Genomic DNA, 26126 nt, shown 5'->3' with positions numbered 1-26126 from the left:
ATAAATTGTTCTATGGAACAAAAGTCAATTATATTGATTTTGATCTGTTAACACAAAAGCAGCTTGTATGAATGATTGTGATTAGGTAACTTATGTTTATTGGTCACAGTTTTATTTACTCCTTGTTTTGTTCTTTTTCATGAATCAGAAAGACTTAAAGACCAAAATATCATAGTGTCAACTGAATGTCGATAATATTATTCTTTTCAGATTGTTACAAAAGAGATGCACTGTCTGGGTTCAGCAAAGCTCATAATGCTTGGAGTAAACTGTGTCTGATTTTGTATGGTGGAGGCATCTTGGAATTGATGAGAAATGTTCATATAGCCGCACAAACTAGATATACTTACGTGTAAACTTAAAAAATTTAAAGTACCTGCTGGTAACCGGTGTTACCCGATTATGGATGCTATTTTCTGGTAGTAGGTAATGACAGCTGCATGCCTGGTTTAGCAGGGGGAGAGCAGGCCTGGATGCAGTCCAGTGCAGAATAAGGAGGACTGTGTGACTTTGGAGCCCTCCTCTCATGTGCCAGGCGATACAAACTGTGTCAAGCACTGCTGATGTTGGTCGGAAGACTTGCTCTTTTTGTAAACGGTCTGCTATATTTAGCCCTAGGGATAAGTTTCGCAAAGTGGAAGGTGTAGTAAGAAGGTGGCTTACCTTATGCAATGGCAGCAAAGTGACACTTGCTTTCTGCACCTCTGGAAAGCCAGGTGCCAGAGTCTTGCTGAAAGACCTACGAGCTGCCCATTGCCTGTGCCTGGAGCCTTGGAAAGACTCAGTATTTCATTGTTATGACCATGATACCACAGCTCCTTCTTATTTGTGCAACCCAATCTGCACATGAGCAGCAGCTGTTTGTCCCTGGTATACAAATCTGGTGAGACAGACCACTGCAGACTGCAGATTTTCCCTGGATAAGAACATTTATTTGATGTTTTCTAATCATAACTTGCAGGAGGCTCTATGTAGGGATGTGTTTTGAATGTGCAAATTGGATATTATAAATAAATACAGTTGCAAGCAAGACTTCTGCAAGTTTGGTGTAGTTGGTTATTTCAAACTTATCCAAAGCCTGTTGATATTGTGTAACACGTTATATACATATGTTTGAATGGGGTTTTTTTTGGTTTGGGAAAAAGGTTAAGGGAACTAAGTCACACATTCACATTTCACCATGCTGCATTTCACTTTCTTGCAAGAAAGAACATGCCTGATTTAAGAGGCTTCTTCTTATCTCTTTATGAGATCTTTGATATTTTGTGGTGTGTTTTTTTTTGTTGTTTTGTTTGTTTGTTTGTTTGTTTGTTTTTCTGAAGCATTGGTTTAAGGATAAATGCCTTGCCTAGGAATCTTGGATTTTGAGATTGAATTTTGCTGCTGTTTTGTGAAAGGATTAAAACTGTGAACCTTGAAGGCAGTGACATCAGAAGACAAACAAATTGATTTTATTTGGTAATTTGTGAAGTAAAACAATTTTTTTGAGTGGTGAGTGGCAACAGAACTATGTTTAACCACTCGTCATAGTTTCCACAACTATCTTCTGCTCTCTACAGTGACATAGTCAATTAATATACCAGATACTATAATCTGAACAACTGTAAGAAAAATCTGGAAAGCTACGGTAATCCAATAATTAAACGTTTCATTACAAAGGATATTTTTACATTTTGGAAAAAAACCTCCTTTTCAGTCTCAATGAAATTACAATGAAGGTCCATAGTGTTTCATAAAACCAAAATTGATAAGTTTAAATACACTAAAGAATGGAAGAGACTATCTTTCTAAAAGCTAAATACCTAGACTAAAATATGTTGGTCTTCATTCAGGTACCATTAATTCATAGGTACAGTGTACCCGTAGGTAATTTTATTTCTCTTAGCACTATACATGCATTGTTTTCTTTATAGCATGGATCTGATGTTAAAAAAAATACAATCTTTTAAAAATATTAAAACTCTTGCATTTTTCACTTTAAATTTTAATCAGAGTGTATGAAAGAATCAATAGTTACTTAAATTTTGAAAGCTGATTATAAGTTAGTGAATTAATGGTTTACTATGTTACTGAATAATCAATAATTGCAAACTGATGTTCTGAATCACTCTTACTAAATATGTTTTGGAAAGTTTGTAATTACACCACATAAGTTTCTGGCAGGCATGCTGAAGTGAAGAAATCATCATGGCATACAGAGGCACATGCTCTAATATCATAAGAAGCTGCATTTCAACAACAGATGAGGGAACATGCTCCAGCAGAGAGCCAGAGAGGAGGAAGTGTCCATATGAGTGTGACTATGCACCTTGGCCTGTTTTATACTTCACTTGAGGGCAAGCTCTCTGACCTCCTGACTGGCTACCAGTGTAAAACACAGAGTCTATTGCAGTGAATCCTAGCTGGAGTCTAATTTTTGTGCTCTCCAGTGCCCTCCCAGAAGGTCCTTTTTTTCTTCACCGGCTATGGAGAAGGCATAGGAAGACTTGCCTCCTAAATTAGGAGCCTGGCATTGGTGGGAATGTTTGCTCCAGCCTTCCCAGCCCATTCAAAACCAAGTATTTCCTCCTCTTCATAAATCTGTGGTAATGTTAGGAAGGTAGAGAAAGGTTTTGCATGCCTTGCTGTCTCATGTGTTCCAAACCCACTTTTGCAGAAAGGGAGGAAGGTGACTTTCCCTCTTATGCTATAGCGCAGTGCAGAAGGTGTGTCTGCCAGGTAGGTAGCTTGTGAACTCTTTTAGGTATCTAATTTGAGCCACAGCTGGCTCCAAACTTGACAGGTATATCTACTTATCTGTTCTGTTTTCCTCTACCTGGACTTGTGGAGATCTCAGGTTCATGACTTGTCACCTTCCATGCACAAACGCCTTGGCCACCAGCTATAAATGAGGAGTGGGAGTGCTCTGGCCTGCCTATAGCAGCAATGAAAACCTCTGCTGTGGTATGGATATGGTTACACTGCTCTTATATTGCTTCTGAGTTTACACAGGAAAAATCTTACCATTACTGTTCACTACACTGCGTAAACAATCCTGATACTGCAGAGAGGTCCTCATCAGATAGTATCTGGTTCTACAGATGGCCCTAAGAGGGATCTTGTATTTATAATGTCTTTGGTAATGCACTAACGGAAATACGGTTAAAAATACAGTCTTTGTAACAGGCAAAGTAAGACATCAGTGATAAATTCAATTATTTTAAATGCATCAGACCAGGTTCTGATTTCAGTTACATGCATATAAACAGGTCTGCTGGTACCATGGGTTTCTGTGCATGTAAGATCGATCAGAATCTGGCTTCAGGCATGTAGAGTCTCATTCAGTAAAATACATCTGGTTCAGACTTGGCGATCTGTATTAGCAAAAGTTTCAGTCTGTTGTTGGCTTTCCCTTAGGCATCAATGATTCCCAATGATTGTAACATTTAAAATGCTTTAAAGGATGTATTTTTCTCCCTTTTATTTGTGCCTGGCTATGCAATTAAGCATTTCACACACCTGCCAAAACTCTTGTATCAGATTTCCATTTCTGAGGGATCCCGCTCATGGGACACACGACCTGTCAACTCTTTAATGACCACCACTGAGAAAATAGTTAATGGTGTTTTTGTTTTTTGTACTTCCTTCTATCCGAAATCTATTTTATGAAAGCAGTTCAATGTGATACATTCAACAATATGCTGAGCACCATGTAAGCTATTTTTTTTTTTGGTGTATATTTGCTGTTACTGTCTTCCTTTTATTAGGCACAGTTACAAATTTCAAACGTACAAGAACTCTTGAAGGAGAGCTACAAAGATGATTAGGGATCTGAAGTGTCTTTCTTAGGAGGAAAGACAGAGAGTTAGGTCTGTTCAGCCTGCAGAAGAGAAGGCTGAGGGGCGATCTTATCACTGCTTATAAATATCCCAAGGGTAGGTGTCAAGAGGATGGGACCAGATTCTTTATAGTGGTGTCCAACAATAGGAAGAGTGACAATTGGCACAGGCTCAAACATAGAAGACTCCATCTGCATATGAGGAGAAATTTCTTTACTTTGAGGGTGACAGACCAGTGGAATACACTGCCCAGAGAGGTTGTGGAGTCTCCTTCTCTGGAGACATTCAAAACCCACCTGGACACATTCCTGTGCGATCTGCTCTGGGCAAACCTGCTTTAGCAGGTGAGTTGGACTAGATCATCTCCAGAGGTCCCTTCCAACTCCAAACATTCTGTGATTTTGTGAGAGAAAAGAGTGGGATTACTTTCTAAACCAAAGCATAAGACATTCCATTAGAGTGAAAGATAGCTTTCAACAACAAGCATATATGCAAGCCCTCAATTTGCAGACCACGGTCTGAGCTAGCAACAAGATGCAATAATTATTTTAATGTTTTTTATAAATAAATGGGTATCATTTTAATGCCTGAGAGAAAGCTAAATACAGGGAGGCTGTCTGTATCAACAATGGCCTGAGAAACCATTTATCCCTTTTCACTGTTTATAGCACATATTTCATTGGTGCTGTATGGAGAGGAAAGCTGTACTTTAAATATAGAGTTATGTGACTAAATTCTACTTTGTCTGCAACAGTAACTTGCACTTTTATGAAGCAACAGTGACATTCCCATGATTTACCAGAAAGCTGGCATATTTCTGCATGTCATTTACTAAACGTTTACCAACTCTATGCTTGCATAAACTAAATATTTTTAAAAAAATGTAACTTGGTAAATTTATAAATAAATTCTTCTAAAAAAGATACTTAAATCTACACAGTTGATATATTCAGTAATTCAGACAAAAACATACAACATCATCCAAGCAATAACAAAAGGAAAGCAAAATAGATGTAAATTACTGCCACTATCAAATAAAATTCTGTAAAGCCTGTGGATTTGAATGGTTCATGCCACTGAGATAGAAACAAATCTCTGGTAATGCAGCATAAAACCTCCTAGCATTTCATACCAACACTGCTTGAGCAGAAGACTTCTCTAAAACAAACTTCAAACTTTGTTACAGTCCTTTATATGACAGATTTATCCATAGTAGCTGATTTCCTGCCAACCAACTGCACCTGGTTCACTCTAAATTAGTTGCAGCTAATTGTCAACAAATGGGAAGAAGCTCCCTTTGGTATTTTCTCTTGGCTGTGAAGCTGGCAAGTACAGTTCTTGTAGCTATTTTTCAGGTAGAGTATTGTTATATGGATAAGTTTAGAGGAAAAAAAAAGTAAATAGAGGTGATGACTGTTCTTTTCTCTGTACTTTCTGGTGGTCATGTTGTGTGAGCACAGCTGCATTCAGTTACGTTGCGGTGCTCGTTAATTCAGCTGAGCCCTGGTTGGAGCGACCATAAAAAGTGTGGAGGCTGCGTTGTTGTTCTTTCCACCACGTAAGGCAGGATGGTTGATTTAGAAGATGGAATAGAGAGAGGGAAGCTCTATAAGTAAGATTTCATATCTCTGTTGTTTTGCTGGGTTTTTTTGGTGTGTGGTGTTGTTTGTGTGGTTTTTTTTTTTTTCTTCTGATACTTTTGCTTTTCTTGTAGGTTTGGTGGAGAAAATGAAAATTAAAAAGTGGTGTATAATGAAGTTTTAGTCCTTTGGAGGATGTGATTTACATATCTCTTGGCTTTTCTGTGATAAGTCTTGTAGCAACAAAAAATTACATATGTTTTAAAACTTTTAAAATATAATTTCTTGTCACCCCTTTCATAAGATAATCAAAAGGAAAAGTGGGGGGGGAAAAAAGATGACTTTATGACTTTCTCTCCTCCTCTACCTTTACTGATCTATTGTTCCTGCTGTTCTTATTAATTCAGTGTATTTATGACTTGATTCTGTTCTTCTTCATTTTATTCCTTTATTAGAAGGGCTGAAGTAATACTGATATAAAAGTTGTCATAGACTTGGTAGTTAAGCTTTTTTTACAGCAGTGTAGCCTCTCTTAAAACAATTCTTCTTTAATTAAGAAGTGTGTTTGCTTGAGATAAACCTGTTTCACTGCACCTATTGTGTGGAAAATGAAGTTCAGGATTCAGAGGAGATTTATGTTTTGGGTTCTGAGTCATTTTTCTGCCTCCGTGTATCTTCCTTGACAACTGAAAGCTCTAATTTGAACTTTCAGTTACATATATAGCAGTATTTTTGCTGCTTTTCATTTATAAATTGTTTCACAGAAGACAAGAAAGATGACAGGAATGATATCTATAAGGCATAGGTTCCTTCCCTCTATTTGCATTCCTGTGTCATTGTGAAGTGTGCAGCTTCATCCCATCTCCTGCACTCCCTCTGCCTCTCTTTATTTCTTCTACACATGATGGTTTCAGTGTGAAGACAATGTCTCTTGGATCCAAAATCAAAATTCAGTTTTTCCTGCTTCTGTTCCAGTTTTGAATAGCAAGATGGCTATTGTCTTCCCTGTTCACTAGTTATGAATGTTCAAGTAGAAAAATCTTCTTGAGGGTTGGATGTATTCTTGTGTGGTTCAGATAAGGCATCTTAATGCCTTCTTAGTTGTGATATTTATATTCTGACTAGCAAGGCTATAGATACAAACGCCAGATTTTTACAGAACTCTAGCTTTCTGTAGACACAGTGCAAACAAAAATTTATCTTGGAGATTTTAATTAATAGTAGTAAAGTAGGTAAATAACTAATTGAATACCATCTGTTTGCTTACACTGAGAATCAAAAATGTGTCTGTTAGTTTGGGGAAAGAATATTCATGACACAGAATATCTCTTTTCCCTGACTGTCATTACAAAACTATTGATTTGACATTGCAGTTGTAAATATATACATATTTTTAGGGCATTTTTTTGTTGTTCTACACTTTTGCTTTGGGGCTACCATTTTTAGTCATTTGCTGCTGCTTTTGTCTTTGGGTTAAATAGCCCAAAAAAAAGCAAGGCAAAACAAACCAAGTGTTGTAGCATCCCTTGCTCTTTCCTCCATATGCCTGTGTGAGAGGGGATGGAGGAACTGGTGAATGCTGGCTGAGGGAGGGCACTGTTTTGCTAAAATAACATCTGTTTTATTGGAGCCTAAAACAAACTCCTAATGGGAAAATAAAGGTATTTGCAATGCTGAGGAGATTTTCTGTGCAGAAGGGCTAGTTCCTATAACTATTTCTGAAACAAAAGCCAATTTTCATTTTGAACAGTTACACAAGGTATGTAGGAAGGTGCTTAGTGATCTGGGCCAGTAGTTGTTTAAATGAAAAAGTGAAAGGTTGAGTGTCATAGCAAACAGGAAAAATTAACTCCCCACCCCCCATCTCTCCAAGCAAGCAGGAGAACTCTTGCAGTTTCCCTTGCCTTCTTTCCTTCCATATGTGGGGGTAGGTAGGGAGAATTGTATTCTTTTACATGATGGCCTATGTAGTGTTACTTAGATATTTATTGCATAAATAATACTGTGTGTGTTTTTTTAAGTGCATAAACAGATATTTTTTATCAGAGATTATAGGTCAGAATTGAAGACTGAGGATTGTTGAGTATAATTTCTATTGAACATTTTGTTATGGATGGCTTCTGCATCTGTGGATTTGTAAAACTGCTCCTTTTTAAAATGAAGCTTACTAGAATAGCAATTTTAAAATTAACATTAATCAACCAATATGTAAACCTTTCCTTTTGTCAGCATTTTTCCTAGTTTTTAAGTGGTGGGGTTTTTTAATTTCTGCTACACTGTTTACAATAACTGTATAGCAGTTTATAATGGAAAAACACAAGAACTTTTTACAGTTTTATCTTTTTAAAAAAACTACTTAAGGAATTGTTGCAAGATTTTCTACGTGCTGGTTAAATTACTTAACTCTTCATATATCAATCTGTGATATTTCCCTGTGCTTTAGGCTAGAAGTTAATCCTAACTTTTTTCAAATGAGGTTCAGCCAGGCCTGTGTAATTAGTACAGTTCTGACAAGTCTATTTGGTTAAACAGATCTTATGAAAAAGCAGACCCAAGTCAGAGTGCTAAAAAAGGGAGGGGGGGGCATAACAAATAGGCAATTGTTGCATATGTCAGTGAAGAGGGAACTTTGACCACCAGAAGTAGTCCAGGAATACCCATGATGAAATGCAACTACTGGCACAACTCAGTGTTAAAAGAAAAAACACTCACATACATACACACCCCACAAAACCAACCAACAAATAAAACCCAACAATAAACCCCAAAAGACACAACCAAACAAACAACAAAAAACAAAAACATAAACCTTTTTAAAAAATTCAAGTTAAACACTGCCTTGGAAGAGTTTCTGAGTTTGCTGTTTATTATACAGCAAAACTTTTAAGCAGTCAGTGAAGTGCTGCTTTTTCAGGATTCCTAAACCTGGCTGGATTGGAATCTGTGGTGGTTTTTTGTTGTTGTTGTTTATTTGGTTTGTTTTGGTGTGTTTTTGTTTTGGTTTTTTTTGTGAAGTTCTGGACCTTTGTATGAAAGGTGAACTCATTTATTTTTAAAGCAACTTCTGTTTTGTAGTAATCTATGAGGTAAGCCTTGAGCAAACACAGTCAGGGATGTTGTGAATGAAAAGCATTTTTACTGGTGGATGTTTATTAAAATAGAGCAATAGATGGGTACTGATGAAATTTGTAGGGATTTTGATTTATTTTCCTCCACTCAAAGATACATTTCTGGATAGTTATAACTAAAACTTTCAATAATATTTGTTTGTATAGCATCCAATAATGCAATGGCTAGAAGACAAAGAAGCAGCAGAGTAACTGGATGGACACACTGGATGTTGGCAATAATTCTGATGCTGTGGAGTCACCAGATCAGTGGACAAGGACAAGGTAAGTGAAGATCTTTTACTAGGATTTTCTGTTTGCTCAATATTGCATAGTATTGGATGGAGAAATGAGGGTGTGTGCCAAAGTGCTGAACTTGTATGAACCACTGGCAAGGAATAAGAATATAGAAGTCTGAAGTACTTCAGTTGAAAAGTCAAATGCTGTTTGGAAAATGATGTCTTGATGCCTTATGGGATTATTCAGATACTTGAATCTGTTTTCTTGAGCTCTGTGACTGGAGTGTGTCTTCAAACAAATCTCCCATTGTTTTCCATTGCTGACTGTCTAGGTGTGGAGAAGTAGTTTAAGACATTATAGACATGGATATGTTGCATTACTTAGCCGTGATACCTGCAATGAACATGCCATATTCAGAAAGGCTTTTGTTGCAGTACTATAAGTATTTTCCATGTTGTCTTCCTGTCTTACTGGTGGTACATAGCAATATCTGCAGGAATGCAGACAGCCAAAAAAGTCTAGTCTATTGGGTTTTTAATTTTGAAAAATGAAGCGTTATTCCATGTTTCTGATCCAAAGACTGTATCTAAGGGATGGTAACGAGAGGTAATAACAGGCTATTGTATTTTTAAAAAATATTTCGTATAAAAGATGCTTATGTGTTGTGTCAAATTGAGAGGGGGGAAATCTGTGAGTGGTGAGTTTGAAGTGTTGAAGTTAAAGGCAAGTGGATGGGCATTCATTTTTGAGGTCTGTCAGGCCAGCTTTAGGAAATACTTGTTATGGGTGAGCTGAGATTTCTATGTCCTTAATTTACTCTCTCAAATAGGGAAAATGCCTATACTTTTTCCAACTACAGGCTATCCGTGCTGTATTATCTAGTCAGTGACTATAAGTATGATGCTGTTTAGCGAATGTAGCCTGTACTAGGTCTGTTCCACTGTGCATTTGGGGCAGAAGTAGGAGTTCTTGGAATGATAATGATGTTTACTCTTGCTTGGTGCAGTTGTAGATATAGAAATTGGATGTAAACCATGTGCTCCATTGCTGTGGGAAACTTCTGCAGAACTAATGTTGCCTCTGCAGATACTAGAAGCCCATAGAACACTTGTGTAGAGTAAGAGTCGTAAACATTTTGCAGCTAATCACCAGGAATACAGAGGAGACTTTCTGTGATATAAACTGTCTTTGTACACAAAGGTGACTTGATTTTTCTAAATTTTTTAAATCTTCCATTTTGACATTGTAGTCTTTGACTTGGAAAAACAGATATATTTGAAGGCTCTTTGTGGTACTGTGCTAAAATGAACAGGTACAGTAATGTTTTGTTTCATAAGTACTGGTTAGTGGTATTGGAAAGAATGGGATATTGGAAAGAAACAAAGAAACAGTAATTTAAAAGGGTTTGTTTTCAAAGTGCACAATGTGAGGATGCTTTTACTGCAAAATATGCTTCCCATGGCTCTAAACCTACTTTGAGCTTCTGACTGACAAGAGGTATTGAAGATTGCAGTCTTCATCTGTGAGCTGATCTTTTGGTCGTGTAGTTTTATAGGTTTCTGTTTTCTGATAATTACCAAAATATAACTGAGAAAAATGAAACATTAGTAGCGTGACAAAATATTTCGTTCTCTTTGTAAAATGTCTTAAAATTAGCAATAACTCCTACTGGAAAAGGGATGTGAACTTCCACCATGCTATTTTGCTTTAATTTTAAGTAGTTTTGCTAGCTTGCTATGAAGCTTGTGAATATGAAGAAATACATTTAAGCAGGACCAGTGTAACAAAGACAACTGTGTTTGTCTTGGTAAACTTTGTGCTCTGCTATGATGGAAGCTTAGTGTAAACTTTTGAGCATACATACTTATTGCAACTGCCAATGACTCCTTAAACCTTCATTTAAGAAATGTGAATTTTTAATCCTCTGGCAATGAAGTAGTAAAATAAAAGCAATGAACAAATATTTTCTTGGTATAATGACACGAGGTATTTGAAAAATATGAAGTCTCTAAGTTGCCAGATACGTCTCTAATTTTGCTGTGGATTTCCATTAACTTTTTCAAGTATAAAGCAAAGTCTTTGGGGCTTAACTTGCAGGAATCTGAGAAATGTGAAGGACAACTTGAGTAATTTGAGACAAATTCTAAAGTTTGAATATTCAGAGTCTATTGGGACAGTAAAATGAAGAAATAATTATTCTGTGTCTGGGCACCAAACTAAAAGAGTTTAAAAGCCATATGGCAGCATTTAAAGAAAACAGCTTCTGAGTCACACAACTTCAGTGTGAGTCTGTTGCTATGGAAGTTAGAAGATATTTGTTCCTCTTCTGTTTCCAATCTGAATAATAAAATTAAAACCCCTTTGTTTTTCAACAGCTATTTCTATCTGTCTCTTTTTAAACATTACCTCAAACCATTCTCTGTCTCTTGAGGTCCATGGAGCTGCATCTTACTCTACTTACATCTTGCTTACTATTAGTTACTTCAGTCTACCCAGTGTGTGGAGTCTGGAGTAAGGAAGAAATTGTGCTTCATTTTATTCTGAGCTCTTACACATTAATGTTTAACTTTTACAGTTTTGCCCACATTTTGATTTTCTCACTTACCTAAATACTACAGGTTCAGTCCTCTGTCTCCAAAACAACCCTGGTCTATACTTCATATTCATGAGTAGCTTTAGAAATATATTTTATCTCTTTAATATTGAGCCATGACTAATCTGAAGAATGTTTTGAAACAGTCACACTTGTTTATTTTTCTTGGTGAACTTAGAAATCATGTAACTGGAAGTCTTGAGTTAACTGAAGAGCGAGCAGACAATTACTGTTCTGTGAATTTCAAACAGTATTAATACTGACATTCAGTTTTACAACAGAAGATGAATAAGGACTCCTGGAATCTAATAATTTTGAGACTTACAAAAGGAATGACTATTTCATTATATGTAGAATTTTATTACTGTGTAGACTAAACAGCTATTTTCTTTGAATCTCTGGAGGTGCTGGGTAAAAAGGTGTCTGCTCTCAGAAAAATGCAGCAGTAATGCTGGTGTTCTTGGGTGCATGCTTCCTGCAGAACAAGATCCTTTCAAATCTATTTTTTTCAGAGCTGTCAGCATATAGCATTGATGGGTTGCTTTCTTTGATCAGGCATTAAAGGCTGTGCAATGTGCTGCAGACGAGAGGCTTCAGAGCCCAAATTGAGTGTGCTAGAAAGCAGTGGGTGTTGCTTGTCTGAGCTCTGACTCTCCCTTCTTCCAGGAACTTTTTCCTCCAACACAGGCCTATTTGGAGAAAATTATCTTGACTTTTTAATTGAAACGATGTTGTAAGGGATACTTTCTTTCTTTTTGCAACTTTAACCAATGATATAAAAGCAGGTTATGCTCAGCCAGCATTGCAGCTGACTTGGAATATACAGGACTATATATCATTATACCTTTAGAAAAAGTCAAAGGTTTGGACTTCAGAGTCACAAAGTTGATCCTTATAGCTGAACATAAGCATTCAAATTACCTTGTTTCTGTATTTCCCTGCCCCCGTGTTGCTGAGGAAAATCAAATGTGCTCCAAAACCAATGAATAAAAATGTCTCTTCTCAGTCCTGAGGTGACTGTGGCTTGCTATTGGTGGGAAGGAGGGCAGATTGGGGATACCTGGGATTTCTTCACAAACCTAACCTTAGTAAGTCATTTTGACTGTGGATTGGATGCTGGAATATTGTGACAAGATGAAAGACTTAAGCTTTGGTATCTTTCTAGTCACGTATGTGTAGATGTGTACACTTGTATAACGCTAGATTTATAAATGACTAATGATTTTGGTTTAAAAAAAACCTTTTAAACACTGGAGAAGACAAATCTCCATGTTGAAAGTGAGAGTCTCAGAACTGATTCCAGTTTCACACCTCAGATAATCCTGATGGGGTACACTCGCAGTGTGGTGCCACGGCTTGCCTCCAGCATGGCCAAATCTGCCAAGCACATGTATGTAACCTCGCTCCTGATTCCCATTGTGAAGATAACTCCTGGTTTGAAGTCAAGCAGCTCTGACATTGAGTAGGATCCATGTGGCATCACTGCCCCAGAAGCAGGGATGCTGCCCAGACCAGTCTCTCGCACAGAGAGCTCAGCTAGCTAACAGGCTGCCCAACCCCTCCAAAGCCTGTGGCATAACCTACTAGTGTGTGATGGTTTTGCACTCTCAGAGGAAGAAACTTGATCTGTTCTGAGTGGCTGATCTGAGATGTCTTGCAGGCTTTTGTTTTAATGTTAACTCTGACTGAAAACCAGTTCTCTTATGTCAATCTTTCAAACTAGCCTTTTAAAAAATGTGCAAAGCCACAGATACACTTTAAAAAGCATTTATAGGTTATGTTGTACATATAATTCAGGTCTCTAGAAAATATCATGGATGTCTTGGTGGATAGAGTCAAACGAGTCAACAGCATGCCCTGGAGGTTGAATGAACCACATGCTTTGTGGCATTAGCAGGAGTACAGCAGGCAGGCTGAGGTTATCTGCTGTGCTCATATATTTAGCACTGGTGGGGCTGCATCTGAGATGCTGCATTGAGTTTTGGGACCCTCAGTATAAAGACATGTTGGCAAAGTGTAGTGGGTGCAGCTGTCGGCCACTGAGATCACTGGGGGCTGGAAAACAGATGTGCAGGAAGATGGAGTGAGGCTTTGCTCAAAAATGCACAAGAGCAATGGTTGTGAGGTGCAACAAGGAAAATAACTATTGGAGCCAAGGAGAGGATTATTCACTCTGGTCAAGCACTGACCCAGGTTACTCAGGGAGGTTCAGGAATTGCCAACCTTGGAGATATTCAGGACTTGACAGGATGAGGCCCTGGACAATCTGATCTAAACTGGAAATTGGCCCAGCTTTGAGCAGGAGGTTGGATCTGTATATGTTCGGATCACATCTTCTGACCTGATCTTTTTCCATGGTTATGTGAAAATGTTTATCTACAGAATAATTGCTCTTTTTAAAATAAGAAACTATGCTTCCTCCAAAACCAGCAATATAATGCTACTTCAAGCAGCTACAAAGATACTGATTTTAGTAAAATCTTAGCCCAGTAATTGTCTGAAAGAAGTTAGTTTTTCATTTATGTTTATGAAGCAGCTTATCAAACAAGTTTTTTTCAATTTAAAGGAAAGTCATCAGAGTAGTGAATTAGACTATCAGCTGCTGGGCAAGTTTACACTTAAACATTGCCCATCTTCCTCAGAAGTATTGTCACACCTCAATTGTTTCTAGTAGAGCTTTGATATTCCATATTTCCTTAAACTGGAAGAGTGTATGTGTGTCCTTTGAAATCCTGCTCAGAATTTGCTGAGAATAAAAGTTTGTAGCAATTTCTGCTATCAGTAGGACTGGTGTAGCAGCAGGTTGTCTGGCAGCTGGTTGCTGATACCTCCCTTGTAGCCCAGGGAGGAGGCAAGGCCCTACTGTGGTTTGGCAAGAGGGAGGAAAATAAGCCTGGTTGTGGTGCCCCTTGGATCTCTTAATAGCCTCACTTCCTCCCATTAGAAGCAGCAAATACAACATAAACACCTTCAGAGATTGGGAAAAGAAATGCAAAAATGACTTAGTAGGCTTGTAGTCTTCCTGGGCCGGGTCAGGTTGAATTGCTGTTCCTAGTTTGAGTCTATCTGTATGCTGGTGCTCTGAAATATAAAACTTCTACTTTTGGCTGGCAATGTAAATGGGGAAAGTTGCAATTGTTCCTTAGAAATTATAAACGCACCTGCAAGCATATTAGAATGTGCCTTCTATGCCTCTGTAGTATGTATTTTAGAAATATATTGTATTTTGAAGAATACATGTTGTAGGGTAGGTTTCCTGTTATTCATCTGGTATTATTTGGACTATCACAAGAAATGGAAAATTTGTGGGGCAAGTCAGTGCCCACAAAACCCACAAAAAAGTGGGAGTTCTAATGCTGTGTTCTATGTTACTTATGCTGCAAATGTTTCTTCTCTGGAGAGCAATTATTTGGGATAGGAGAACTGGAGAGGTATTGTCTACAAGAAGTCCCATACCCATTTCTAAGTCATTCTGTAGTCCCAGCTTGCACCCCATACTCAAATATACTGTAAAACTTTGATTTAAAGGAACTCTTCACCTACAATTTGTATCTCCTTTTAGGTAACTAGGTACTAGTGAAATACAGATACTTTTAATGTCTCTCCAAAGATTGTCAGAATGTGTTGTAGAATGTATTAAATTGTTTTAAAGTAATCACTTCATATCCTTTAAATGAAACTGAAGTGCATTCCAGCAAAATAAAACTACTCTGTAGCGCTCTCATGTGAAGCTTCCTATTGCAGAGAGCTGGTGAGCACTCACTTGGAATTATGCTGATGGACTCACTCTTTTGCTCCAAATTTAGATTAAACCCAGTGCACAGAGATTGCTAAATCCTTTCATCTATCACCTGTTATATATTTGGGTGGTGTAATAAAAATATTTGAGGGTAGGACAACCAAAACTCTCCAGGCATGTAATGTTACACTGCAGTTATTCCTCCTTTCTTACTGCTTCCTCACTGTGGAGTTCTAATAGAAGCTTAAGTTGTGATGAAGGAACTAAGTGATGGGGCTAGACTTGTCTTTCATACCCTCATCAGGGGGTGTATAATATAAAAGCACTTAGACACACTTGAGTGATTTCTATAGGAACAACAAGCCCAAAGCTGCCTTGAGACCAAGATGTACCATACTGGAAAGAACAGGCAGCATTTGCAAATTATAACCTAAACCTCCTGTTCTCACTTCTGCCTACACACATTTGATGTTACTTTTTATAGGTGGAAGGGAAAGGTGGTTTGTATATATCTGTGTATAAAATAAAAAATTCTTGAACTGCAGAAAAATCTTATTTCTGGTTCAGCAATCTGTATTAGAGGGGTGGGGGAAACAGTTTTAATGAAAGAAGCTTCAGCATTAGTACAAAGTGACTGCTGTGTCTCTTATAATAAAATTCTCAAAATACATTTTAAAGCACACTATCAGAATGCACCTTTATCCTATCAAAGTATCAGTCTTTTAAAGGAGTTGAATATGATTTAGTACTTAACCTTTATCTCTTGCAAATTATGCAGCTTTGCTAATGGATAACAGCATATTTTGAAGAGAGAATTTGTTTTGTTTGTTTCTAATGGTATGGTTAATTTTAGCCACTTTAAAATTGGCAAGTAGCCTTTTTTAAAAAGACTGTTAGCCAATATGTTGCATTTTTGAAAACAGGTCTAATTGTCTTCATTTGTCTAGACAGCACCCTTTTCAGAAAGTGTTGATAGAAGAAGAAATAAAGAGTGTTTCTTCAAGGTATTCTCTCCTTGTGTGTGCTCCTGTCACAGATATTGCTTAATTGAAAAGTGAAATGTTTGCTGCTGCCTTCAATTTAGTTGCAGTATTTAAAAAAGAGGTGACTGCACATAATGTTTTTGAGTGCAGCTGAACTACATGGGCTGTGCAATTTAAATTTGAACATAAAGCATGCTTTGCTTTAGTCAATTATATTTCCATTTGTCATAAATCCTCCTTGCAAAGACACTGTGCAAAGTTAATGCAATCTACAAAGATTGTATTTTTCTTTAGAATTAATCTTCATTGACTTCCACAAAAAGCATAAGATATTAAGCATGCAGACATTCTGCTCTGTGGCCAATAATCAGAAAATATTTCATGTCATGCATATTTTGGAGAGATTTGAGATAAGTCAAACAATACATGTAAGAATACTTTTAGTGTTAAATAAAGGACATAACTTGAGCAGACTACCTACTAATGAGGAAGCAGAAAATCTGTGGTAATAGTTTACAAAACAACAGGTGCTAACTAGGTAGCTGAGGACAAAAGGGTTCTTGCTACTCAAGTGACAAAACCCCATGATATTTTGGTATGACATAATAAAAAGGCTTGGAAATTCCACTGAAAACTGTGAACTATTTAAGGCTAAATTTAAAGTTTTCCTGATAAGTAATTTGCATAAACTTGCCCAAGATTATATGCATGACTGTGTTTTATGACCTGAAGTGACCTTTTATGACCTTTTCTGTGGACTGCATTTTCTCTAGCTGTTTGCCACAGGATTACTATTCTGGTTACTAGGGGTGAAAAACACCCCTTCCCTGAAAGGGTTCTATGGGGAACAAGAAATTAATTATTCCAGATTGGGCAGCAATAGATTGGAAATTAGAACTGATGTAGGAGATAAGACCTTTTAGTCTTCAGGTATTGTGTTTGTGTTCCATACACAAAGGGTGTAAATATTCTGTTAGTCTTCAGTTCTCCTAGCTTAGCAAACCAAAGATTGATGGGAGATATGTGAGAGGTATAGGTGAGCAGGTACAGGGTGTGGTTTCACCTTCTTAGTAGAACTTGCATAATAAAAGTAGACAGTGTATTTTTATTATATAAAAAAAGAGGAGAAACTGAGACAATCACACTGTTAAGCTCTTGAATTAATGGTCTACTACAATTCAAGACATAGGAATATTTTTTTAATGTGAAAGAGTTTGAGGTTATTATAGGCTGTAAGTAGCTATATAGGAAGAATGTTTCTGATAGGTGCGTGGTTTGTGTGAGGTAGTCAGTTGGATTGTTTTATGTAGAAAGGTCAGTGTTTGCAATCTGCAGCAGTTTAAATCCTTGATAGTTCATTTCCAGGAAGCTTTAGTTTTGAATAATGAAAACTTTCTAATGAATGGATGCATAATTGAGAACCTTGGGTTTCAACTCCTGGAAACAAGCTTTGATGTTGCAAATAACTGTTGATGCTGCTGTGGCACCTACTGCTCTAGGTGGGCCAGAACTCAACCTCTGTCATGTAGGAATTAAAAGTGATCTTATGATCCTAGCACCAAACTCAAAACCAATTTTTGTATTCCTTTACAAAAGGTAAATCTACTTATTAGAAAACAGGAGATGAGTAAAACCACCATTTAATACAATTTAAAAACACAAAGCCAAACAAAAAACCACACCCTCCCCCCGCTTGCAAACGGTTTCACATTTAAAGTAAATCTTTCATTTTTGAAAATATGATGTTGGTGTTTTAACAGAATGTATGAGATCTCAAAAATGTTCTTGGCAGTCACTGTGATAGCACACTTCATAAAAAATAATAAAAATTGGCAGTAAAGAGTGATAAAATGCATGTAGTATAAAACACTTAATCCTGGAACCTGTACAAGTACTAAGTGTCTGAATGTATATTTATTGCAATGTAGCTTGTGGGTTTATGTTGTGTTTTAAATTGAAGTACTTCAGGATTAGGTTGTTTTTCTTTGTCCTTTTGTACATAATTTATTTTGAAAAATTACCATACCCATGAACTCTCAGGTCTTGGTGAGCTGAAATGAACCTCTAAAAGGATATTCTGGCAAAAACTCATAGTTCAAATATGCTGGTTTAATATGTTGGGTAGCTGAAATAAATTTGTTTTTAAGCAAGACTTCTTTTACTTTTCAGCTGCTGTTTGGGGTTCACTTTTTCTGACATTAAAAAAACCCAACCAAACAAAACCTACACAACACCACCACCACCAAAAAAAAAAAACCAAAAACCCTCCAAAGCCCAAATAACCAACCAAACAAGAAAAACCCCAAACAAACCCACGAAAAAATCCCCACCAACCCTCAACAAAGTCTTTTAAACCTCTTTAAAAACAAGAACTCCACATAAACAACTGCTGTGAAAGATTTATTAGAGTGAAAATACCAAGCCTTATGTGATTTCCAACATTAATAGCTGCTTCCCTACAAGTTCAGCATTTGCCCATCTCTACACTGTCGGCTCCTGTACTAGCTCTGTGACACTTGAGAAATAAGTATTCCTTTTTTCTTCTATTACTTGATGTTTTGTGTTTAGATCCTCATTCCTTCAGGAGGAATACAGCCCAGCAAAGGTTTTGGAATGGCAAACCTTGACTGAAAATGCCAACAGAAGCAACATTTCAAGGTTTATATTGACTATTGGTAACTGGTACAGCAAATGTCAAATTCCATAGGAAAAATCTGGGGCAAACTGTCTGTCAAAACATATGTGTGTGTAATGATCAATGACTACTAAATTATGTGAAGATATGGAAGTGGTAGGGGGAGGGAGTGGAACCAGGAAGTTACATCTTTGGGATGAAGATTGAAACAAGGTTAAAAAGTCATCAGGACCTCTTCTAACTCTGTTTTGAATAAAAGGAACTGAAGAGTATTTAACTGCAGGCATGTAGTAACATAAAGGCAGTGTGTCCTATGTAGTATCTTACATGTAAATCCATTAACTGAAGTTTGTGTCAAGTCCTCCTTAAGCTTTTTTAGTGCTCACACTGGAGATTAATCATTTCTTGAAGCTCTTGAATCTTTTTTGTAACTCAATGCCAGTGGTGGCATCTAAGATTTTTTTATTTAAAGAAAATTATATTATTTGGTTATACTTATTAGGTAACATCTTATTAAAGTGAGGGGCTTCTCATTAACACTTTAAGGGAAAGTGGTCTTCAAAGGACTATCTCAAATATATTAGATGAAAGTGTTCAACAACTTGAAATTTCACTGCAGTCTTTCATTCACAGTTTAAAATTTGCCAGCAAATGCACAATTAATTACATGACAATTTAACTTTGACAGCTTGTTTCCAGATCAGATAAAATCAGTCACAGCTTTCTTAATGTGTTAAATGATGTTGCAGTGCTTTGTGACTATGCTTCTTAATTGTAGGGTCATATCATTAAAAATACATGGGTGAGAATGTTGTTTCCTTTATCTTAACACATAGTAGAAAATGCAAGTTATTTCTTGTTTGTTTAAATCTATTACTACAAAAGTGAATGTCTTCCATTTTCTCCATCTGCATTAAAGGTAGCGAATAAATAGCATCTACTAGATTTTTTTTTTGCTAAAGTTCAGGCAAATGGTATCAGGCATATGTTTTTTCAAATATACAAGTTAAAAAGAAAAACTTGCTAAAAAGAACTGAAGTTTTATTTTGCTGCTAAGAAATACTATATATGTCTAAAACATGCTATGTTTATGTTCCATCTGCAATCTGTCTTTTTTCAAAAACTCTGGCCTTGATCATTACCAATAATAAATCCTATTATATCAATTTTCTTTATTATAGAAAATTAGCCTAAGGGAGTTTTTATCATGTATGTTGTAATACTGCAGATACTTATGTATGTGTATGTACCAAGCACTTTTCCCTTACTGCTTTCCCCTTACTGCCTGCTGGTTTCCTTTGCTACAGTATATTATTTTTAAATTTGAAATTAATGAATAATCCAACTTGTATGAGATCTGTTCCTGAAGTGCACATTGAAAATTTTTCAATAGTAACACTTGTAAATGACTTGGTATAAAATGTTTAGAGATTTTTGTTTTAGAGTAGAATTTTGAGAGAGAACTTTACGAGAACTGTGAGGCTTCAAGTTTTGCAATGTTTATGCTTAACATTGTTTACCTGAAATTGAAGGTTCAAGAGTATTGTGTGAAAGATATTTCACATTTTTTCCTTAAAATCTCAGCTGAAGTAGCAAAATGTGAGATATATAGTTGTACACAGAAAGGGCTCAGGTGTTCTCAGAATGGTTGAGGTTGGAAGTGACCTCTCAAGGTCATCTGTGCCAGCCTCACCATGGGTCAACTAGCACAGGCTGTGCCATACAAACATTTTGGAGATACAGAATTACTGTTCTTCTCTAGACTGTCTTAAGATATGAGGAGTGGCATCTGCAATTCCAGATGTAATTTGCCATATTAATTTATGCATGTGTGTAACAGGCAAACTCAATCTGTGTTGATTGTTTCCCTGGGCTGTCCATCAGCTGGAACATGAGTTTAACAAATAAGTTCGCTGGTATATAAATCAAAGCAGATGCTGTGCTTGAAGTGCCACTGTACACAGCATGAGCTTATACGTGTCTGTTCAGAAAAATAAACACAAGTAGGACAGGTTTTCACATAAAACTTTCAACTTCATCTAGCAGGTCAAATTGCCATTATCTCTGATGTGGAAGTCAGTGGCAGCTTTGTTATTCCCCACTGCTCCAAATGTTTCTCTTTCTTAAAGACCCTTCATGTTGGAGTAAGGTACTTGTGAGGAATCCTTTGTTTTATCTTTCAATGTACTTAAATGTGCCAATTTAATAAAACATAGAGCCTTCCCCAGTTCATCAAAGCAGGGGAGTTAGGTGCTGTAGTTCTATTCAAATCTATGAAGGCTAAGACTTTTTCAACGAAGTATAAAAATATTTTGCTGAATTGGCACATTAGCTGGTGGATGTTCAGCTTGGTTGACAAACTCTACAAGACAAAAAAATCTGAATTGTATGCAAAAGGTCTCATCTTCTCTATTTATTGCATAGAGCTTTGTGTTAAGTGTGCTGTTTTTCATGGCTTAAGTATTAAATCCAGTTTCATTAGCCATTAACATTTGTGTGTAGTTGATGCACCTGTGTCTTCTATGGAAAATAACTTCATCATTTTGTCTACTTGATTTGTATTACCTTTTTACAAGAGAATTTCTGCTTTTCTTCATCCAAACCCTTTTAAAGAGCTAACTTTCATGGCCATGTATTTCCAGTTTGAAAATGAATGACATGCAGGGTAAATGTAGTGAGTGGCATCATGCACCCAGGCATATATAACTGAACACCTGTAAGCTTTAGCTTTATGTGAGCTCTCGAATAAGATGGCCAGCTTCACTCCTATTAACAAAGCAAGCTGATAAATTAATTCCACATATTTAAAATTTACTGTATGTCTAAGAATATAATCCAATAGAGAAACATTTGACAACTTTTTGGCGCCTGTCTATTATGTGCATGGTCTGTCTTCACATCAGCTCTGAGTGCAAACAGTGTTGTGATTTATGTTATCCACCATAATCAGCTCATAAATCTTGCCATTCTTGAATCCTGTCTAATAGATTCTTTGGTTCTTTATAAGGCCAGTCACTGAGAAGGCCTATGATTTTCTGATGACAGATTAGATACGTTTGAATTTTTTTTTCCTCCAAAAAAGACACTCTGCATATTCCTCAGTATCTTCTAGATGTGATATGTAGAACACTTATAGAATCACTATAAAAATAGTAACATTTAGCACATTTCTTCAAGAATGTCTATAGTTTAAAGTGTATGAAGTGTGGGGGTCTTTTGGCTAACCTAGATACAAATAATATAAAAATATTCATATTGTGAAAATGTTGTTATACTAAGCAGTTGTTAGAAGAGGTGATTCTTGCTGAGGTGGTGCTGGGAAATAATGCATTCTAATTAAATTCCACTGAAAAATCCAGAAAGCATTTATACAAGGATGCTTTACAAGCTTGCTCAAGGCAGCAGTCTCCTCTCAAAGTAAAAACATGAAAACAAATGGTTCTAATTCTTCTTGTTTTCACAGTAATAACTGTCATAGGTTAAAGTAGATATTTCCAATAAAGCACTTGTATTAAGTTATCTTAACTTATTGAGAGGTAATAATGACTTTCCTCCAAGGATGAGGAGACAAAAAGCCTGAACTTAATATCAAAGGAAGCTGCAAGTACTTTGTAAGTAAACAAAGAAGTTAGTCAGATTTGTAGTAGAAATATGTATCTTAAAGATGATGGTTTCTTTTTTTAACCTTTTCAATTTACCAACATCTGGAAGCTTTCTTGTGCAAGTCCATAAGTTTCACATAAATTCCTGTGTATCTTAGATTATACAGTTCATATAAATATTTGAAATTAAACTTTATTTTATTATAATCCCTTGGAATTAATCTACATATCTTTATAATCTCCAGGGGGTCCTTGCACCTGGAGTTGAAGAGCATTGACCTAGATTATCTGACAGCATCTTTAGGATTTCCAGAACTGATGATACTTTAATGTCCAGTATTTTCCTTTCAAGGCAGCAGAGATAAGGCCTTGAAGAGGCCTTCAAGGAGAGTGGGGCGTGATATGGATTTATAACCCTTTCATCAGTAAGATAACTCCAGCCATACTCACTGGCTTGATGCCAACATACTTTTTTTTTTTCCCTCTGGTCTTCCATATTGACTTTTTATTAAATCTCTTATGATGACTACTAACCTACTTATGTGTAAGTGTGAGCAGATAGACACAACCAGTGGGTTGTGCAAACAGCTATCATCATTCTTACATGCTGTATAAGGAACTGCTTGGGGCTTTTCCTCCCTTAGAGGGCAAAAGGAGTTCTGTAGTTACGGTAACACAAAGTTTGACACTAATTTTTTTGCCTTAGGAGTAATGCTGGGATTATAAACTGAACTAAGTAGTGGCAAATGCTGCTTGGAGACTGGCTGCTGTCTTCCTCAGAGAAACTTCTCTGTATCATGCTGACAAATCCCACATATGATGAAACATTATTCATTTCATTGCATTGCACACATGCTGTAAATGGTATTGATAGCTCCAGAAGACAGAAAGAATTCCATTATTTAATCTTCTGTAAATTCTTAGTTTAAATGTCTTTTCTTGTTAATGTATGATGTTTAGTAATACAGTGGGGAGAATTTACCCTTCTACTGAAATGAGGAAATGCATCTTTTATTCAGTAAAGTTAGGGTAATAAGAAAGAGTACTAATACTCTTTTAATGTTTCTGGGAAGATACAAAATGCTGTGTCCTGTCTTCCAAGTGCATGATATTAATGGAGACTAGGGAAATGCCATTTTCTAAGCAAGGCGACTACCTGTTGTAACAACTTACCCAAGCTGTGCAAAAGGCGCAGCATGTGTATCCTTCTGGCTTTCAAACCAAATCAGTCTGAAAGTAGTGGTTCCTGGCCTTAGGTGCCTAGGATCATGTCCTTAAGCAGAAGCATCTTGTTTGTTGCCCTTCTGTGGTACCTGGCACTGAGATTTTTTTTTTTTCTCCTGTAGTCAGCATCTCCAGCCATCATGTGTGGCTCCCATCCTTGCTTGGCCATGTGGGGGCTCCTTGCCTCATTTTAGGGGAAAAGAGAGGTGCAAAGATATTGAAGACTTTTTTTTTTTTCCCCCTCAACTGCTTCAGCACCCCTCTGGTAGCAGTCTGAACCTGCCTCTCCCTGAGGAGACCAAAGCTGCATGTCAGTGGCTTAGCTCCTGCAAGCAGCAGCCAGTGCATCTACCTTCCCAACAGAGCATCTGCATGTGCGTGGGTTTTCCCCTGGGATAGCACGGAGCTGCTGGTGCTGTGAGGTCAATGTAATATTGTGCATCTGGCACCATCAACTCCCCCTCCACCCTGGGGTTTCCTAACCTCTCTTTTGCTCACATACACTTGTCTTGAAAATGTGTCTTGATGTTTAATTCATAACATGAAGCTTGCGATTAGGGGAAAGTAGCTGCATCAGATTTGGAGCTGGAGTATCTGCTGTATCAATTTATATACTTAAGTTAGACAAGGACTCAACATTGAGCCTTTTGGCAGGGAACCAGCTAAGCATTACTGTCACACTTGATTCTTTATTAGGCACTGTAAATGGGTATTGGAGTTCTGAGAAAATAAGATTTAGCATAAATACTGGCTTAATTTGTGTATGTTGAATGGGTTTACACCAAGCTTTGGCTTGTTTACTTTCAATTAAATCTTTTTCCATACCGTATCTATGTGATAATCCATACCAAAGGGCCAGTTACTAATGAAGACATTGGTAATTCTATGAGTAATTAAATTTCATCTGAGCTAATTACCAAGGTATTCTAATTCCGAAGCCTCTAGCCACAAATATTGAAAATGCATTTATTTAATTCAGCTTTTACTTAGTTTGTCGCACTAGTTGATAGTACCCATTCATTTCTAAAGCATTTCCCTGGGGTCTTGTCTTGTTTTCCTTTTTTTTGCTGTGAATGTGTTCACGGATACTTCCTTATTATTTGAAATACAGTAGAAAATGGTCTTCTATTAATCCAAGTATCCAAGTCCACAATAAAGCAAGCCAGAATCTGGTATGTGTGGTGTGTGTTTGAAGTTTTTTTTGTTGTGTGGTTTGAGGGGGTGTTTTAAATCTTTGAATAAAGCAAAAACTATTTTTGATAATTGAATCCATATATAGTTCTTTCTACACAGATTATCTCCTCATGTATTGTGATATATGAAGCTTGTTCTAGTAGCTGTAACACAGTCTTATGTGACTAGAGCTGATAGTAGAACTTAATGGGAGAAGAAACTTGACTTGTTTATAACCAATTCAGATGTTGGTTGAACTGAACTTAATGAAAAATTTTAAACAGCTAAGGACCTGATTCCACTTGTATTTGAGCAAAGCTTACAGAGATTTTATAATACTTCTTGGTGACATAATTAATGAGATTACTTTTTTCCCCTTGTATTGCTTTTGCAAAATAAGGCTTTACATAGTTTTGGGAACAAAATCTTGTGTGCTAACTTCCGTTCCCAGATAAAGAGCCTTACTTGAAATTCTCTTTCATAAGCTTTCTATACTTGTTTTTATTTACACAGTAGTACCTGCAATTGTTTTTCTGGTCATTTTATGTTATTAGAATAGTGATTAAACTTTTTGTTCTGAACATTTGATTAAAAATAGCTTGTTATGTGTTATATAAATGTCAGTATTTTCTTACAGGCAGTTCTAATTTCTTTATCAGCATCACCAACAATACTCTTCAGAGAATAGCTGTTCCCAGTTTAAAAGCAAACAAAACAACAACAAACAAAAACCCAAATCCAAAAGTCACCAAACCCCAAACAAAAAAAAAGGCAAAGACCCCCAAAAAGCCCACCCTACAAAACACCCAAACAAATACCAATGAAAAACAACATACTTTTGCAGTAATTTCTCAGTTGCCTGATAGAATGTTTAAAAAGTAATATTTTTTCAAGTTGGCAAAGTTGTTTCAGTTTTCACTACTATTGCTCAAACTACTTCATAGACATCTTGTGTGACCAAATCTTGCCTTGAAAATCTACAGTTGATTCTTGAGAGAAACAAAACGGATTTTTATAATCTGTGTAATAATATTGACCTGAGCACGTCCTCTTACTACACTCTCCCTTCTTTAGTCTATCTGGTAATTTATCTACTCTTTTGTCTTACTATTATTTCTTTGTCTTCTCTGTGCATGATAGTGTGTGTATATAGTTTTTTTAGTACTGTATGTATGATAAGCATCTATACTATCATGTTTCTATCATTCTATAGTATTTTGCAATCTGCAACAATATTCCAGGTTTCACAATTTCGTTAACCTAAATATAAGAACTTAAGTGAATCCAGCTTCTGATGGATCATGACTTATTTGCCAATTAATGTAGGTGCTCTTTTTCTGTCATCATGAGATGGCTGTTTTACTTACTACAGAATGCCTATTTTTCTATCTTCTTGTCTACTGTCCTTTCTGATTCAGTGGAGTATTTTTAG

At 36.6% G+C, this 26126-nt stretch overlaps 1 protein-coding gene across 1 annotated transcript in view; it reads left to right on the top strand.

Moving 5' to 3' along the window:
- Window positions 1-26126, top strand: part of ROBO2 (roundabout guidance receptor 2) — a 1119753-nt gene that overhangs the window by 5661 nt on the left and 1087966 nt on the right. Inside the window, exon 2 of the mRNA XM_065627797.1 lies at window positions 8674-8790. Coding sequence (XP_065483869.1) covers window positions 8674-8790 — 117 coding nt within the window. The remainder of the gene's footprint in view (window positions 1-8673; window positions 8791-26126) is intronic.

The sequence above is a fragment of the Caloenas nicobarica genome, chromosome 1 (genome assembly GCF_036013445.1).
Source record: "Caloenas nicobarica isolate bCalNic1 chromosome 1, bCalNic1.hap1, whole genome shotgun sequence".
Lineage (NCBI taxonomy): Eukaryota > Metazoa > Chordata > Aves > Columbiformes > Columbidae > Caloenas > Caloenas nicobarica.
This window is presented reverse-complemented; position numbering and strand designations above follow the sequence as displayed.